General features: G+C 38.4%; 2 protein-coding genes across 2 annotated transcripts; both read right to left on the reverse strand.

Annotated features, from left to right (window-relative positions):
• Positions 1–10,742: 10,742 nt before the first annotated feature.
• On the reverse strand, positions 10,743–11,369 carry LOC142167162 (uncharacterized). Its single transcript, XM_075227321.1, has one exon. It carries the CDS (start codon positions 11,367–11,369, stop codon positions 10,743–10,745), a length of 627 nt encoding a protein of 208 aa, XP_075083422.1.
• Positions 11,370–12,706: 1,337 nt separating this feature from the next.
• On the reverse strand, positions 12,707–13,490 carry LOC142167163 (uncharacterized). The gene is made up of 2 exons (XM_075227322.1): positions 13,246–13,490; positions 12,707–13,190 (listed from the first exon to the last, which is right to left on the reverse strand). Exons 1-2 carry the CDS (start codon positions 13,488–13,490, stop codon positions 12,707–12,709), a joined length of 729 nt encoding a protein of 242 aa, XP_075083423.1.
• Between the last annotated feature and the right edge of the window lie 4,532 nt (positions 13,491–18,022).

Below are 18,022 nucleotides of genomic sequence, written 5' to 3' on the forward strand. Positions count from 1 at the left end.
GCGATGAGTAAAAATCCCAGAAATAGAACTTAAGTTCTGGAAATGGGGTTTCGGCCCATTTTCAACTCTTTTCCATTTTTTAGCTCGGGTAAGGCGATTCTTGGGCAATTTTCACGAGAAAACATTGGGGTAAGTGTTCCTTATCCTATATTGATTATATTTCATGATTTCATACTCATTTATATCATGAATCCGTGAATTTATGGAAGAAAAATTAGGTTTTTATAAAATCTTCCAAAAATAAAAATTTAAGATTTGAAGGTCCATTTGACATCAGATTTGGATAATTTTTGTATGATTGGACTCGTCTCGGAATGGGTGTTCGGATTTCGTAAGTTTTTTCGGGATTTGAGACGTGGGTCCTATTGTCGAATATTTTAATGAATTTTGGATTTTTATCCGAAAAATTAGTAAATTTATATGGAATTAATTCCTATGATTAGTATTAAATATATTGAATTGTTTATGAATAGATTTGAAGCTTTTGGAGGTAAATTTAAAAGGAAAAGCTGTGGTTGAGTAATTGATTGAAATTTACAAAGCGAGGTAAGTGTCGGGGTTAACCTTGACTTGAGGGAATAGAACCCTTAAATTATTTGTTATGTGAATTGCATGTTAACGACATATAGGCGAGGTGACGAGTGTCTATACGTCGTCAAATTAATTGTTGGCCTGCTTACTTGAAAAATCATATATTGTTTTTAATCATAAATTAATTATTATAATAATTATTTCTCTCTTATTCTTTGTTAAATATTAATTCTTGAATTCCTGCATTAATTGTTACATGCTATTTGAATTATGTGTTTTAATTGTTATTTGACATTTAACATATTAAATATTAAACTGCCTATTTTCTCTCTGATTTCTATAATAATTTGCTATTTGTCATCGATTGTTTTATAATTTAATCATAATTATTGTATGCTTGTTGTCTTATGATTTCATATTAATTGTTGTATTTATTGGGGAAATTCCTTCTATAAGAATTGGTAAATTAATATACTGGAGGATCGGGTTGCACGCCACAACAGACTTATTAAAAAGTCAATATTGGAGGATCGGGTTGCACGCCGCAACAGACTTATTAAAAGTCCATATTGGAGGATCCGGTTGCACGCCGCAACAGACTTATTAAAAGTCCATATTAGAGGATCGGGTTTCACGCCACAACAGACTTATTTAAGAGTCTATATTGGAGGATCGGGTTGCATGCCGCAACAAACTTATTAAAATGTCAATATTGGAGGATCGGGTTGCACGCCGCAACAGACTTATTAAAAGTCCATATTGGAGGATCGAGTTGCACGCCGCAACAGACTTATTAAAAGTCTATATTGGAGGATCGGGTTGCACGCCGCAACAGACTTGATTAAAATGAATATATTGTGAGAGCGGGTTACACGCTGCAACAGAATTGAATATGAATATGTTGTGAGAGCGGGTTGCACGCTGCAACTGAATTGATGGAAATGATAATTGGTTATGACTGCTGAGTTGGCTTCAATTATTATAAATGAGTTACTTAATTTATTTCTATTATTGTTGCTGTTTCTAATATTGCATACAGGTAATGTAAGTGATCCGCCTTAGCCTCGTCACTACTTCGTCGAGGTTAGGCTCAGCACTTACCAGTACATGGGGTCGGTTGTACTGATACTACACTCTGCACTTCTTGTGCAGATTTTGGAGTTGGTCCCAGCGGCGTACCATAGACTTGCTGGGATTTCAGCTATTCAGAGGAGACTTGAGGTATAACTGCACGGCGTTCGCAGTTCTGAAGTCCCCGTCTACTTTACTTTAGCTGTGTGTTTGTTTCCAGACAGCTTTATTTTATTCAGACGTTTATTTATATTTATTCTAGAAGCTCATGTACTTGTGATACCAATTCTGGGATGGTATTTAGACACTGCCATTTTTATGGATTATTTCACTATATTTTAAACTTTGCTTCCGCATTTGTTTCTTGATTATTAATAATTTAAAGATTGTTTAAAAATTAGTTAATATTATTATAACGTTAGCTTGCCTAGCAAGTAAAATGTTAGACGCCATCACGGTCCGAAGGTGGGAATTTCGGGTCGTGACAAGTTTACTACCTAATCTTAAGGCCAAATTCTTATGATATATCTTTTCACCTGTCACGACCCAAGTTCCACCTTAAGGCCGTGATGGCGCCTAAGCAAGCCAACTCGCATTCCACAAAAATAAAGTCTTAAATTAATATTAAAATAGCATTAATAGAGACAGTAATAATCCAAAACAATAACAAAATCTGATAAATTCATAACACGACCTAAATACGACCAACATCGCACAACTCTAAGACTAGATGATACAAGTATATGAGCTACTACGATCAGAGAATATGTCTGAATACATAATCAACTGTCTGAGATACAAATAGATAGGAATAATAATAGAACATGGATTCGGGAACTGTGAAATAGATCTATGAAGTGCAGCTCACCCTAAGTCTATGTGTGAACTCCAAGCTCAGTCCAAAACTCTGCTAGGACCACATTAGGATATATACAAAAAGATATGCAGAGTATAGTATGAGTACACTACAATCGGTGCCCAATAAGTATCAAGATTAACTCCGGTGAAGTAGTAGCAGAGGCGGAGCTAGGATTTGAAGTGTGTGGGTTCTAAATTTTAAAACAAAACACTGCTTTGAGCGGGAATCGAACCCCCATCTTTTCCAGCAAACTCATAGCCCTTACCGTTGAACCAAGACCCCTTTTGTTACTGGATTCGGCAGTATATATTTATATAGATTTAGTAAATATTTTAATACAAATACAGGGTTCCGAAAAAAGTCACTGGGTTCGCCCGAACCCGCACCCACTACTGTAGCTCCGCCCCTGAGTAGTAGCAAGATTCAAGTTATATAATACTCACTAGTCAAATAACATTTTTGATAAATCAATAACTGGCAATATAATATGAAGTGGAAGATAATATCAGCAAATCATCAAATAGAAGAGAAGGCATATAAAATAGCATGACGAACGAAATTCCACAATATATGAAAATACAACACAAAGTTTTGATGAAAATGAGTACAGAATTAACATATTACTTTCGTCCCATCACGGTAATCATATCATAAATGACATCCAAAATATTACATAATCTCAACAAGAATAACCCCTGAAACCATCACGTACAACAATATCACAATACCATCCTTATCTTACCTCCATGTGCTAAAATAAAGTCAATGCCTACCTTGTCTCGCCACACGCGTATTAATAATTCATCTCACCTTGTCTCGCCACATGTTCAAACCCGATATAGCCCGCCTTGTCTCGCCACATGTTCAAACCTGATATAGCTCACCTTATCTCGCCACATGTGCAATACCAATAATAGCAATATCACGGAAAAGACCATGTGCCAACACCTAAACAATTTGCCCAACACGTCCGCATGTGTTACACCCATAATAACATAACATGCCAACAATTGTCATCAAGACATAAACTCACAATCTACCAATGCAGTGCATAGGGACATATCAATAAAGAAATGCGAATGTGTGTTCGACATATATGCATGAATTCAGTCAACTCAATTTAGCAATAATATCACAAACACCCAGCTTGGCCAATTTAAGAAATTAAATCCTAAAACATGATCTCTAGCATAGAAAATAAACTCAAGTAATCACCTAAAGTGAATACACGTAGCACACCTAATCAAAACAAGATAATAGGAGCAATCTCGGGTCAAATCCGGTTATAAACCACACAAAGCACTTGAGTACACACTTGTCACCCCATGTACATGTCGTTTTTCACATAACACAAAAAAACAATTAAAGCTAAATCCTTAGGGGTATTCCCCCCCATAAGGTTAGGCAAGATACTACCTCAAACAAGCTAAATCAGTACTCTAAATAGTCCTTCCCTCTCAAATCGGTCTCCGAACCAGTCAAATCTAGTGAAAAAAAACTCAATAATACCAAACACGACTAAAGAAATCGATTCCAAAAAATAAAGCTATATTCTTTAACAAAAAGTAAACCAAAAAGTAAACCCGCTCCCGCTCCCGCAACCTAATAAAAGTCACAAATTTCAAATACTCATTCGAATACGAGTGCAACCATACAAGTTTCATTCAAATCTGACTCCGAATCGGGGTTCAAATCCCCATTTTTTATTTTAGAAATATTTTGCCAAAATCCCTAATTTCTTCACTTAGATTCATCATTCAAATGCTAAAATCAAGGTTGGAATCATGAAGAATAACCAAATCCGAGTAAAAAAATACTTACCCCAATCCAAGTCGTGAAAATCTCCTTCAAAATCACCCAAATTCGAGCTCCCAATTGATCACGTCCAAGTCACAACCCAAATAAGAAAATATGAAATGGTCGTTATAATTATAATTACCCAACGCAAGTCGGCTTCGAACCTCAAGGAGTTTAATATGGGTGTTATGGTAAATACTTAAGTTAGCAACTTTAAATTACTCAATTTATCTTTAAAACAAAGGTGGGTATCAATTTCACTAATTAAACTAATATGATTTGTGAACTAAGATAGCAAACAAGTAATAAGCAAAATATTTTTGAAGTTTTATCAAATGGAGAAAATCCTAGGGTTGTAACCTTGACCTAGGTGTAAACATAATGGGTGAAGTCAATTTATGCTTGCTTGATAGATCAAGGTTGTTATGACTCTCAATACTCAAGTATTCACTCAATAACTCTCGGTTAAGGAGTGATTATGCCCAATCTAGCTTTCTCAAGTCCAAATGGGTAGCTATAACTGCAATTGAATATGAGCCCAAGTTAGATTATCCCTATCATTCAAATCCGTTAATTAAACTAATCAATAACTCAACTAGTTCAATTTTTTGTTAGCCAAGTTTTCCTAGACTAAGTTCCTCTTTCTCAAGTAAGAACAAGGTAAAAAATGCATGAATCAATGTTTGCAACCATCAATTATAACTTTAAATCATAAACAAGGCTAAATAACACTAACTCAATCAATAACAAGCATAATATTAATAACCCATAAGATTTACACACTAAGGTTGGATCACAACCCTAGAGAAAAGTCTAGCTACTTATACTAAGAGACATGAAAAGATGAAAATAACAATAAATCAAAGACATAAAGCAAAAAATAAATGAAAGAGTAGATGATCTTCTCCAATTGTAGCTCAAACTTGCTCCAAATATCTAAAAATAACTAACTCCTAGCTGCTACAATGAAAAGATACCCTAAAAAAGTCATAAAGTTTTATTTACAGGGCTCCCGAAATCTCTGACAAAAATGCCATTCGGAGGGTTATGTGGCCTCACATCAGCTTTGCAGTCCGCACTTCGCTAGATTGACATTGCCTATGCTTTCAGTAGGGGAAGTCTTGCAGTGGCACTTTAGCTTTTGTGGCTGCACATCAGCTTTTACATTCCGATCACGCCCAACTATATCTCCTAAGAGGTCTAGCGGTCGTTGCAAATACAATCTGGTTTATAAGTCCGGAGTCGAATCCCACAGGAAATTAACCTAGTAATCACAACCATTAGTTTCGCATGAATTCAAGTAATAAATCTTCAAAAATATTGAATAATGAGTTGAGTGTTTACTAACTAAGAGCAAAGTATTTAAAAAGTTGTAGTTTTATTACTAACAAAGCAAACGTTGTAGACAAGATTGGAAAGGTCTAGGGTTTTGATTTCCCCCTTTGTCGGAATCTTTTCCGCTACATTTCCTATAAATTCGCCTAAATATTCTCTACCGATCGTGAGTACTTTGAGTATCGTAGTTCTCTCTCGAGCAACTACTATAATTTACTAGGCGTATTCTCTCGAACTACGCTAGCTGAAATTAATTCACCACTCACTACGATCGCACCAAGGTTTTGTTATCTCTAATCCCGCCTTTAAATACTTCGTATTGATTTTTCAAATACGGTAGGAGTGATGTTGTTCAATAACTACCTAAATGCGTACTCTCTCTCGAGCAGTACACACTAAATAGGCATAGTTAATTGAGAGCTCTTCAATTAATAACAATAATAATATAGTTGAATAAGTAGAGTTGCAAATGGAAAATTTATATTAAACGCAGTGGGAAAATCATTCTTCAATAGGTTCCATCAAACCCTAGATGAGAATTTAGCTACTCATAATTGTTTGCACAAAATACAAGATTAGAATTCATAACAATGGAAAATAAGAAGAAAGAGGAAAAAACATGAAGTTGAATCCTTCTCCTTGCTCCAAGCGTGTTCTTGCCTCTCAAAAATCTTCTCTCTTTATAAAGTGGCTAACTTTCATATTTATATGATTTAGGGTTGAGTTGGGACGAATTTGTCTTCTCCTAATTTGGATTGGAAAAGGTGATTTTTCCTGCCCTGATCCCGGTCTGGCGAAGCGAACCTCGCTTCGCTGTCCAAGATTTTTCTCTTCAGCTTTTCTTTTGCCAATTTTTCTCCTATTTGATCCTTTTCCGTGCAAGTTCGTTCTTACACATAAGAAACACATAATGAGTATATTTTCACTTCAAAAGTGGTGTGAACTCCTGCAACTCACACAAAAAATAATACATAAACACACTCAAAGCATATACTTTTCATCCTTTATCACCACCCCACACTTAAACTCTTGCTCATCCTCAAGCAACTCAAAATTAAGTGCATAGGCAAGAAACACATTTCACAATATACCCAAGAATCACACCAATAATAATAGTTTATATCAATGCTTAGAACCCAGCATATGCACTCTTCATACCTTTCCTCAAGTTTTAAACTCATGCCAAGATCATTTAAAATATTCATGTGGCTCTTTTTAACTTCCTCGCCTCAAAACTTGGCTCTAATGCATTCCATACCATGACTCGCTCCTTGTGCCTACTCAAAAATCAAGGTCTCTACCAATCCTTCACAAATCATGTGCCCTCCTCACCAACAAACTACAGAGCAAGTAGTCCACACACTCGATATAAGCTCAAGTATATTTTAAGATTTGCTCACTCTCACAAAGAAACTCTTTTTCCACCCAAGTTCGTACCATAGGCTTGCCCGTAGTGTAAGTCTCTACTAATTTAAGCTCGCAAAGTCTAGGATTAAGTAGGACTTTATAGGTTGTAATGTAGGCTAAAGGACGGGTAAGATATATTTGAGAAAGTAATGACTAACCCTCCTAAGCACTTTAATACACTACACTTCACTTCTAAGCACCTTCTTGTCATGACCATTTCAATGTCTTTCCATGAAACCATACACATTTAGGCCCATCCTCATTAAGCACATCAACATATAAATACTCACTAGCCTAAATAACGATACGAGAGGTGTTATTCCTTTTTTTTTTCATCTTTCTTTTTTTCACTCTTCTTAATTTGATATTTTTGGCTAGTATCTTTTTTTATTTGTACACAAGTGCACCTTTTCGGCCTTTCTATGGTTCCACTCAAAAGCTACCCAATCTCTTTCTTTACTCTTTTAGCTACTTAAGTGCTTTTAGAGGTAAAGGTTCAACAAGATTGATTAAGAACAAAAGGGATGCGACTTGTAATGTAGTTGCCAAAGAAAAGGTCTACAAGCTCAAAAGGGATGACTACGGATAATATCAATACTGATAGGCAAATAGGCTAAATGGTCAATCAAAGAAAGCCTAGATCACTTCCCAAACTTTCAAGACTTAATCATTTCACTTTGACTCACATACGGGGCAAGTTCTAGACTAGCAAGGATGGCACAGAGTACACTAAAATCTCACCTCACACAATGCACATGACTCACTTAGGACTGCTCGAACCTGAATCTCGAGTTAAAGCAACTAGCACAATCATCATAAAATTTTAACACACGGGAATTAATCACAAGAGTCAAGAAATGAACCTCGGTGTCAAAAGAAAGCCACACATGTTGTCAAGGCATGTACTTATAAAGATCATGAAGAACATACTTAGTTCAAATGCTCTAGACCTAAGCCTCTATATAAAATATGTCAAAAGCACAAATTACTCAAGCTTCTTCCAATTCCATTGTCAGTTCGACCAGAAAAATAAATAACAAAGAAACAACAAAAAATATTTTTTTGTATTTTTCTTTAGACTTTAGTCCCTAAAACAAATTGTCTAAGTAATCCGTCGTCGGAAAAAGTCCACAAATCTTTACAAAGTTGAAAAAAGAATCTATCTAAAAATACCCGGTTCAAGAAAATGGCATCCTCGGGAAAGAATCGTGATTTAAAAAAAACTCGGGATTAAGCCACTATAAAAAAAACTACTACAATTATACAATTACAATGGCCATGAGTGTGATCATGCAATTCAAAATGTATCACTAGCAATTAAGCACATGCCACAAAAGTTAAATTCTGACACCCCATCCCACACTGAAGACTGTGCATTATTCTCAGTTGCACAATATCACAAAAATATAAATAAGCAAGACCAAAAGTAGAGTGGGAGTCAAAAACTCCCTCAAAATCACGCAGGTCGTGGTGAGGACCAGTAGTGAACCTCGGTCACAATGGCTAGTCCTGGATCCTCTGCAATAGTGCCATCAGTAGCACTCAAATCAACCGTCTAGAGCCCCTCTGCATCAGTCTGTAACTTTATAGTTATTCCATGTTAATTAGCCAAATTCAACAACAATTGGACAAGGCAACACCTAAGTCATTCCTAAGTCGGCCGCGGATGACACTTGTCTTAGAAAGAACACAATTGAAGTTCATAAGACACCCAACGGCCACCCTACACTTAAGAGATGTTTGTATTGCCAATAGAGGTAGGTTAGCTACTCAGACTTCACTAAGCCTCACCAAAAATTTCATTCAGGCAATTCATCGAACACCTTATGTGAACAAATTTTGCTTAGCTTCCCAACTTGCCTATGTTATACCCTCTCAATTTGAGTGAGGTGGTAGGAATTGTAATTTTCCACCTCACTATGTTCATAAACAACCCAACAAAACGAGCTCCAAGTGCCCAAACAAAATTAACTCAAACCTAAAAGGAGAAAAACAAATAATAAAACTAAAAGCAACCCTAGGGAGAGAGAGAGAAAGAGGACTAACATTGGGGAAGAGGGAAGGGAGAACGACACAGAAGAGAGCTTACCTGATAGGCGGCTTCGGGGTGGATAGTGGTGGCATGATGGAGGAGGGAGGGGTCTGAGGGCCGCGCCAGGACCGCGCAACGCACGATCTGGAGACGCATTCCTTTACCTGTTCAGTTGTGTCTAGTCCGATCTCGCGAAGCCATGGGCACTTCGCTGCCCACTTTATTTTATTTTTCTCTCTTTCGATCCCGGTATCGTAAAGTGAGACACACTTCACTACCCACTCTATTTTTTTTCTCTCTTATTCGGTCCCGGTCTCTCGAAGTGAGACACTCTTTGCTGCCCACTCTATTTTCGTTTTCTCTCTTTCGGTCCTGGTCTCGCGAAGTGAGACACACTTTGCTGCTCCCACAATTTTGCTCCTTAACATTTTTAGTCTCAGTCTCGCGAAACGAGACACACTTAGCTGCTCCCACAATTTTGATCCTCAACATTCTTGGCCTCGATCTCACGAAGCGAGCTTGGCTTTGCTGCTGCTTCCACACATTTTTTTTTGACTAACTAACAACTATAAGAAAATAAGAAAATCGGGTTGCCTCCCAACAAGCGCTTGATTTAACGCCGCGGCACGAAGAATTACAACAAAACCATGGGTTGCCTCCCAGGAAGCGCTTCATTTAACGTCGCGGCACGATGTAGACTTTTCGGATTATACTTCGCTCGCATATTGGGGTTCATTCAATTGTATCACATCTTTCTCTCCATTTTCTTCACTCATTCCAAGGTACTGTTTCAACGTTTGCCCATTCACTCTAAACCTGTTCGTCCCATCCTCGGACTCAATTTCTATAGCTCAATTTGAGAGCACCTGCACTACTTTGAATGGTCCCGACCATCTAGATTTCTGCTTACCTGAAAATAATTTCAATCTTGAGTTATATAGTAATACCACATCTCCAAGTTTAAAATTTCACTCAAGAATAATTTTGTCATGTATCACCTTCATTCTCTCCTTATATAGCCTTGTGCTCTCAAAAGCATGGTAACGAAACTCATCAAGCTCATGCAACTCTGTGACTCTACTTGTACACGTAGTTTCTATGTCGAGATTCAGTTGCCTCAATGCCCACAAAGCTCTATGCTCCAACAACGGGTAAGTGACATGCTTTCCCAAACACCATTTTATATGGTGACATGCCAATTGGCATTTTAAAAGTGGTATGATAGGCCCAAAGTGTATCATCTAACTTCCTCACCCAATCCGTTCTTGTAGCATTCACGGTCTTTGTCAATACACTCTTTATTTCTCTGTTCGACACTTTCACTTACCCGCTTGTTTGTGGATGATATGGGGTGGCAACCTTGTGGCGAACACCATATTTTTCTAACAACTTTGTGAAGGCTCGGTTGCAGAAGTGAGTGCCTCCATTACTGATTATTGCCCTTGGAGTACCAAAACAGGTGAATATATTCTTTCTAAAAAAACCAATGACTCCCTTTACATCATTTGTAAGGAGTGGCACATCTTTCACCCATTTTGACACATAGTCCATAGCTACAAGTATGTACTTATTGCCATATGAGCTGACAAAAGGCCCCATGAAATTGATTCCCCATGCATCAAATACTTCTACCTCGTGAATTGGGTTCATGGACATCTCATGTCTACGGGATATATTCCCGATCCATTGGCATCCATCACAACCCTTCACCTAGAAGTGCGCATCTTTGAGCAATGTCAGCCAGTAGAAGCCCGACTCTAACACTTTCGCAATTGTCCTTACTCCCTGGAAATGGCCACCATATAGGGACGCGTGAAACACTTGCAAAACAAAAGATAGATCTGTCTCAAGGATAATACATCTCCAGATTATGTTATTAACACAAATCCTGAATAGATAAGGCTCATCCCAAAAATACATGCGACAGTCACAGAAGAACTTTTTCTTTTGGACAGAGGAAAGGTCATAGGGGACAATACCGCTCGCTAGGTAGTTTGCAATGTCTGCATACCATGGCGCTACCTCAAGGCTCTTTGCCAATAGTTTTTCATCTGGGAAATTCTCCACAATCACTTCCACCTCAACCTTCTTCTCTGCTCCTTCCAGCCTAGACAAGTGATCAGCCACTTGGATCTCCGTTCTCTTTTGGTCACGGATCTCCAAGTCAAATTCTTGCAGCAGTAGCACCCATCGAATCAGACACGGCTCTAACTCCTTTTTCTCAATTAGGTACCTGAGAGCAGCATGGTCAATATAAACAATTACCTTTGAGCCTATCAAGTATGACCTGAATTTGTCAAATGCGAACACCACTGCTAGCATCTCCTTCTCAGTCATGGTGTAGTTCAGTTGGGCACCACTCAAGGTTCTACTTGCATAGTAGATTGGGTGCATGCCTTTCTCTTTTTGCTGCTAAAGAACTGCTCCCATAACATAGTCGCTTGCATCACACATCAGTTCAAATGGTTTCTCCTAATCAGGTGCAACTATGATGGGTGCAGTCACCAGCTTCTTCTTCAACTCCTAAAAGCTACCATGCAATCATCAAAAAACACAATGGGGTGATCTTTTTCAAGCAGTTTACACAAAGGGATAGCAATTTTGGAAAAATCTTTTATAAATCGCCTGTAAAAACCAACATGACCCAAAAAACTTCTTATTGCTTTTACGAAAGTGGGCGGTGGCAACTTTTCTATCACATCAACCTTAGCACGGTCGACTTCAATGCCCTTGGTTGACACTAGGTATCCCAAGACTATATCTTCCCATACCATAAAATAACATTTTTGCTAGTTCAACACCAGATTGGTCTCCATGGACCTCTTTTGTACTCTTCTTAGATTCATAAGGCAATCATCAAATGAGTTCCCCACCACTGAGAAATCATCCATGAAAACCTCCATTATGTCCTCTACCATATCTGTGAAGATGATCATCATGCACTTTTGGAATGTGGCGGGTGCATTGCATAGGCCAAACAACATTCTCCGAAAATAATAGATGCTATATGGATAGGTGAACGACGTTTTCTCTCTATCCTACGGGGTAATAGAGATCTGGTTACAACCCCAGTATCCATCGAGGAAGCAAAAGTGGGACCTCCCTGCCAATATGTCTAACATCTGATCAACGAATGGCAGCGGGAAATGGTCTTTTTGGGTGGCCTTGTTCAACCTTCTGTAATCCATACAGATTTGCCATCCCATGACTGTTCTTATTGAGATTAACTCGTTGTTCTCATTTTGTACTACAGTCATTCCACCCTTCTTTGGCACACACTGAAATGGGCTGACCCAGTTGCTGTCAGAGATGGGGAAGATGATTCCTGCATCTAACCACTTGATCACTTCTTTCTTCACCAATTATTTCATGTTGGGGTTCAACCTTATTTGATGTTCTATGGAAGGTTTGTATCATCCAGTAGAATTTTATGCATACAAAAAGTTGGGCTGATATCCTTTATGTCTGCATTAGTCCAACCAATTGCAGTTTTCACTCCTTTAGAACCTACAAAAGTTGTTCTACCTATACATCTAACAAACCAGATGAGATAATAACGGGTAAAGTCGAGTTCGGTCCTAAGAAAGTGTACCTGAGGTGAGATGGTAACGGTTTCAGCTCCAACTGTGGTGGCTCTTCGATCGATGGCTTAGCTGGAGGGGTATTTCTTTCTTCTATGTGTAAAGGCTAGAATTCGGGCTCTCTTTTCCAGTATCCTTGGCCTTCAAGAGCCAAGACCACTCGGCCAAGTCCTCATTGTCTACCTCTTCTAAGTTCATAAGGCAGACTGCTAGAGGGTCTTTTTCATGAAGTGCCTCATCTTCTTCCTCCATGATCACATCCATTACTTCAATCAAAGAGCAATTGGTAAACTCACTGGGTCTCCGCATAGTCTTTTGCACATTAAATGTTATTTCTTCCTTATTTAGTCTCATATTTAGCTCCCCAATTTCACAATCAATCAGAGCTCTCCCTGTGGCCAATAATGGCCTTCCCAAAATTATGGGAATCTCTTCATCCACCTGACAGTCCCGAATCACAAAATCTGTAGGGAACACAAATTTCTCGATCTGCACCAGTATATCATCAAGTATACCTAATGGCCTCTTCACCTTTCGGTCAGCTAACTGTAGCAATATAGATGTGGGCCTTGCATGCCTAACCTTTTATAGATAGACAAGGGCATCAAGTTTATGCTTTCCCAAGATCATACAGTGCTTTTGCGAATGCATAGCTACCTATGGTACATGGAATTGTGAAACTTCCAGGGTCGGGTAGCTTTTCAGCTACTGGTCTTGTCACCACAGCACTACAAGTTTGGATCAGTGTCAAAGTGGCCAGGTCTTGAAAATCAAACTTGCGAGACATCAAGTACTTTATCATTTTTTCATAACCTGGCATCTCTCGCAAGGCATCTATCAGAGGAATGTTTACCTGAATCTGCTTCAACATCTCCATGAATTTTTTGTACTACTCATCCTTCTGATTTTTAGCCAAACTCTGCGGGAAGGATGCTGGAGGCCGCTTCCTTCCTGTGACTTGAGTTGAATCCTACTCAGACACTTTTTCTGATACCTTCTCTTGCACTTTCTCAGTGTCCTTTGCGACCTCTTTTTCTTTGCCTGTTTCCTCTTGGGCGTGTTGTATTGTTACCTATGTTAAATCAATTGACTCATCTATATCAAGTGGTACTGGCACAAGTGTTTCAGTTGGTCTGTTTTCTCGAGTAATTTCTTGCTCTAGATCAAGATCTCTACCACTTCTCAGTCTCAGAGTCATCAGCTGCTTCGGGCCCTGCTCCTTCGGATTGATATGTGTGTCCGCAGGTAATTTCCTTTGTGGACGATTATTAAGAGCCATGGATATCTGCCTAATTGAACCTCAATGCCTTTGATAACTGAGTCATGTGATACTACCTTTTCTTGCAACTGGTGGTCCCTTTATTCCATCTTCCCGTTGGACCAAATGAGTTTTTGCAACATTCCTTTAATTTCGAACAACCTATCATCTTGTCTCTCTTTCTAATGTTGCTGAGGTTGTTGATAACCTAACTATTGATTCTACTAATTGTATCCTGTTGCCTTTGAAACGGTACAACTTAACCCTCTGGTCGTATAACTCTAGGATTTTTATTGTTATTGTTGTGCTGGTCTATACTGCTGATTTTGTTGTCCCCAATTCTGCCCACCTTGTCTCTGGCCCCCAAACTTTCTCACATAGTTCAGATTTTCTTGGTAGCTCTGGCCGTCACTTTCACCGCTCCACGAGCACACATATGGTTGGTTAATGTATGTAGTGGATAATCCTCCATTAGTCATATCAACTATGTGTACCTGCTTCTAGCCTGATTCATTAATCTTCTTGGTGAGGATACTCATTTGAGTCATCAAAATGGCCATATTCACGGTTATGGAGTTGTTCGAGTCCAGCCCTACTGAATGAACTACATGGGTGATTGATGTGTCTCTTGTCATACATCCTGAGTTTTGAGCCATTTTATCAAGTAGAACCTTACACTCTCTGAATGATTTGCTAAAAAATGCTCTACCTCCTGAAGCATCAACGCTGGCTTTCAAGCTGTCTACCAATCCCATGTAAAACATATGTCCCAACATCTTATCCGGAATACCATGGTGTGGACACTTAACCAACATCTCTTTGAATCTCTCCCACGTCTCTTGTAGTGTTTCAGCTTGTTTCTACTTGAAGTTCAATATCTCATCAACTTGCTTGGCAATCTTATTGTTTAGGTAGAATTTGTTCAACAACCGCTTGACTAATTACTCCCAAGTAGTGTTAGAGTTTATGAGAAGCGAATTGAGACAAGTTTGACCCTCTTCCGTCACTGAGAATGGAAACAATAACACCCTTATTGCTTCCGATGTCACATTTGGTTGCCTTTGCATGACACAAATCGACATGAAAGTTTTTAAATATTGCTGAGGATCTTCAATGTACGACCCCGAGAGTAGTCTCTTGTTCTGCAACAAATGTAGCATGATGTTTGTGATTTGAAATGATTTCGCTTGTATCTGAGGGACTGCAATTGCGGTTGCCCTATTTTCAGCGATAGGTTGTGCCCAATCATACAAGGTTGCTTCTGGCACAAGAGGTGCCACACGAGTCATTCCCATTTTTCTGTTGTTTGGATTATCTATGACGTCACCCATGTCTAGTTTGATTTATTCTGTTGAGTTCTGTTGTCGTTTGTCTTTCTTGTTAGCTCGATTTAGTGCCTTGAAAGCTTTCTCAGGGTTCGGTAATGCTTCGCACAATTCACCAGTTCTTGAGGAGAGTTTCTAGGCATGCACCTGTAACACACAAGACTACAAATGTTAGAGCTTCAATATGATGAATTTCAAGTCGAGAAAGCTGACTAAACTAAGAATTCTAGTAGTTCTTCTAGCCGTTATTAATAACACCATTCATTCCCCGGCAACAACGCCAAAATTTGATCATGCTAAACTATGCCTCCTAAGAGGTCTAGCGGTCGTTGCAAATATAATTCGATTTATAAGTCTAGAGTCGAATCCCACAGGAAATTAACCTACTAATCACAACCACTAGTTTCACAAGAATTTAAGTAATCAACTTTCAGAAATATTGAATAATGAGTTGAGTGTTTACTAACTAAGAGCAAAGTATTTAAAAAGTTGTAGTTTTATTACTAACAAAGCAAATATTGTAGACAAGATTGGAAAGGTCTAGGGTTTTGATTTCCCCCTTTGTCGGAATCTATTCTGCTACGTTTCCTATAAATTCGCCTAAGTATTCTCTACCGATTGTGAGTACTTTGAATATCGTAGTTCTCTCTCGAGTAACTACCATAATTTACTAGACATATTCTCTCAAACTACGCTAGCTGGCACTAATTCACCGCTCACTACTCATAACTGTTTTCACAAATACAAGATTAGAATTCATAACAATGGAAAATAAGAAGAAAGAGGAAAAAACATGAAGTTGAATCCTTCTCCTTGCTCCAAGCGTGTTCTTACCTCTCCAAAGTCTGCTCTCTTTAAAAAGTGGCTAACTCTCATATTTATATAGTTTAGAGTTGAGTTGGGGTGAATTTGGCTTCTCCTAATTCGGATTGGAAAAACTGATTTTTTTGCTCTGATCCCGGTCTGGCGAAGCGAACCTCGCTTCGCTGTCCAAGATTTTTCTCTTCAACGTTTCTTTTGCCAATTTTTCTCCCATTTGATTCTTTTTCGCGCAAGTTTGTTCCTACACATAAGAAACACGTAATGAGCATATTTTCACTTTAAAAGGGTGTGAACTCTCGCAACTCACACAAGAAGTAATACACAAACACACTCAAAATATGTACTTTTCATCCTTTATCACAGCCATACTTTAAGTTATGCGAACCGCATTTGAGGAGGCTTCAGACTTGTCTAACTGCTCATTCTCTAATCTTTCAAGTTTGTCAGTGCGAACCTATTTTGTAGACCAAGTGCGACCACATATTTTATTCTGCAGACCGCACTTCTGCCAAAAGTTCCTGAAGCTCCAGTTCTTCCTCTGCGGCTGCATTCCTTTTTTTGAGGATCACATTTGCTTTTGCGGCTGCAGTTTTTATTTTGGCGGACCGCACTTTTCTCATCACTTCTCCTCTTTACTAAATTTGGCTAGAACATCTCCTTTTTGAGTCATTTTTCTTTATTGAACTTACATTTTTCAGCATACATGCAATTCAACCATTTTTATTCGATTAGGGGATAAAATCAGTACTTTCGAACTAATATAAGAAGAAGGTACTAATAAGTGGTTAAAATTTACAGTTATCAACTCCACCAAACTTAAGTCTTTGCCTGTCCTCAAGCAACTAGATTAGCACCCTCATTCCCACACTCTATGGTTATTTCAAGGAGTCATCCACAAGTCATCTCATGTGACTCTAGTGTGACACTAAGCCTCGAGACTTAACTCCATTAATCGAGGATTCTTGTTCTTTCATGTTAATCATGGTGGACGCCAAAGTCTTCTTCTTCTACCTTCCATTTGCATTGCTCACTTCAAAATTTAACACTCAATTTCTAGTGCATCAAAGGCTTCACTCTTCTCTCACAAATAATGGTCATAAGTTAAGCTTCAAGTACCATAGATTTGCCCCCATGTACATCTCCACTAATGTAAGCATACTCAGTTTGAAATCAAATAGGACTTCTTTCGGGTTGTAATGAAGGTTTTTGGCTTGGGGTAGGATACTATATGGGGTATAAGTGGTTACACCCTTCCTTGAGCACTTTATTATTCATTTCTTGGATCACAGTTTTTATATAACATCATAGATAAAACCCTTGGAGGCATTTCTCCTTCATGGAGGCTAGAGAGACTTGCCATCACTCTTTGTTGACAATTTCATTCATTTTCTTTCTTGATTTTTATACTAGAGATACTTGGCTCACTCTATTTCATTAATCTCCCCTTTTGCCCCTTTTTGGGCTCCTTTTTGTTCACATTACTTGCTTTTCTTTCTTTCGCTTTTATGAAGATCATTTTTTTAATGTCTTGGTACCTATTTTAGATTTCTCAATTCTCCCTCCAAACTTAGGATTTGAGCCACGTACTAAATATGAGTGCTTAGGTAGGTTAGGGTGCCAAGAGGAGATCATGATCAAAAGGCGAAAGGCTTGTAGCAAGGTTATCAAAAGAGAAAGGCTAAAGGCTCAAATAGGGTTGACTAGATATAATGATCATAGGGTTGCAATTGAAAGCTCAAATGATCCAACGAAAGCCTACAATCATCTTTCAAACCATGCAAACTCAAAATTTTGCCTTGAGGCACATTCGGGACAAGATCTAGACTATTTACTCAAGCAGTTGGACTAGAAACAAAATTTTACCTCACCTCTCATGCAAATAGACCGTAAAAGAAGATAGAGTCTAAAACTCACAATAACCACAATCGAGTCAAAGATCTCTATGGTCTACTCAACCACCTAATGATTGTCAAAGATAACTCAAGAGCCTCAAAGTCTCTTTAC

The sequence above is a fragment of the Nicotiana tabacum genome, chromosome 12, assembly GCF_000715075.1.
Source record: "Nicotiana tabacum cultivar K326 chromosome 12, ASM71507v2, whole genome shotgun sequence".
Taxonomy (NCBI): domain Eukaryota; kingdom Viridiplantae; phylum Streptophyta; class Magnoliopsida; order Solanales; family Solanaceae; genus Nicotiana; species Nicotiana tabacum.

Bases quoted from the DNA above. Each gene is read 5' to 3' on its own strand.
- LOC142167162 (XM_075227321.1), bottom strand. From the start codon at position 11,369: ATGACTGAGAAGGAGATGCTAGCAGTGGTGTTCGCATTTGACAAATTC.
- LOC142167163 (XM_075227322.1), bottom strand. From the start codon at position 13,490: ATGGAGATGTTGAAGCAGATTCAGGTAAACATTCCTCTGATAGATGCC. The intron at 13,191-13,245 runs GTATGATCTTGG...ATAAAAGGTTAG, and splicing joins TATGCATTCGCAAAAGCACT to GCATGCAAGGCCCACATCTA.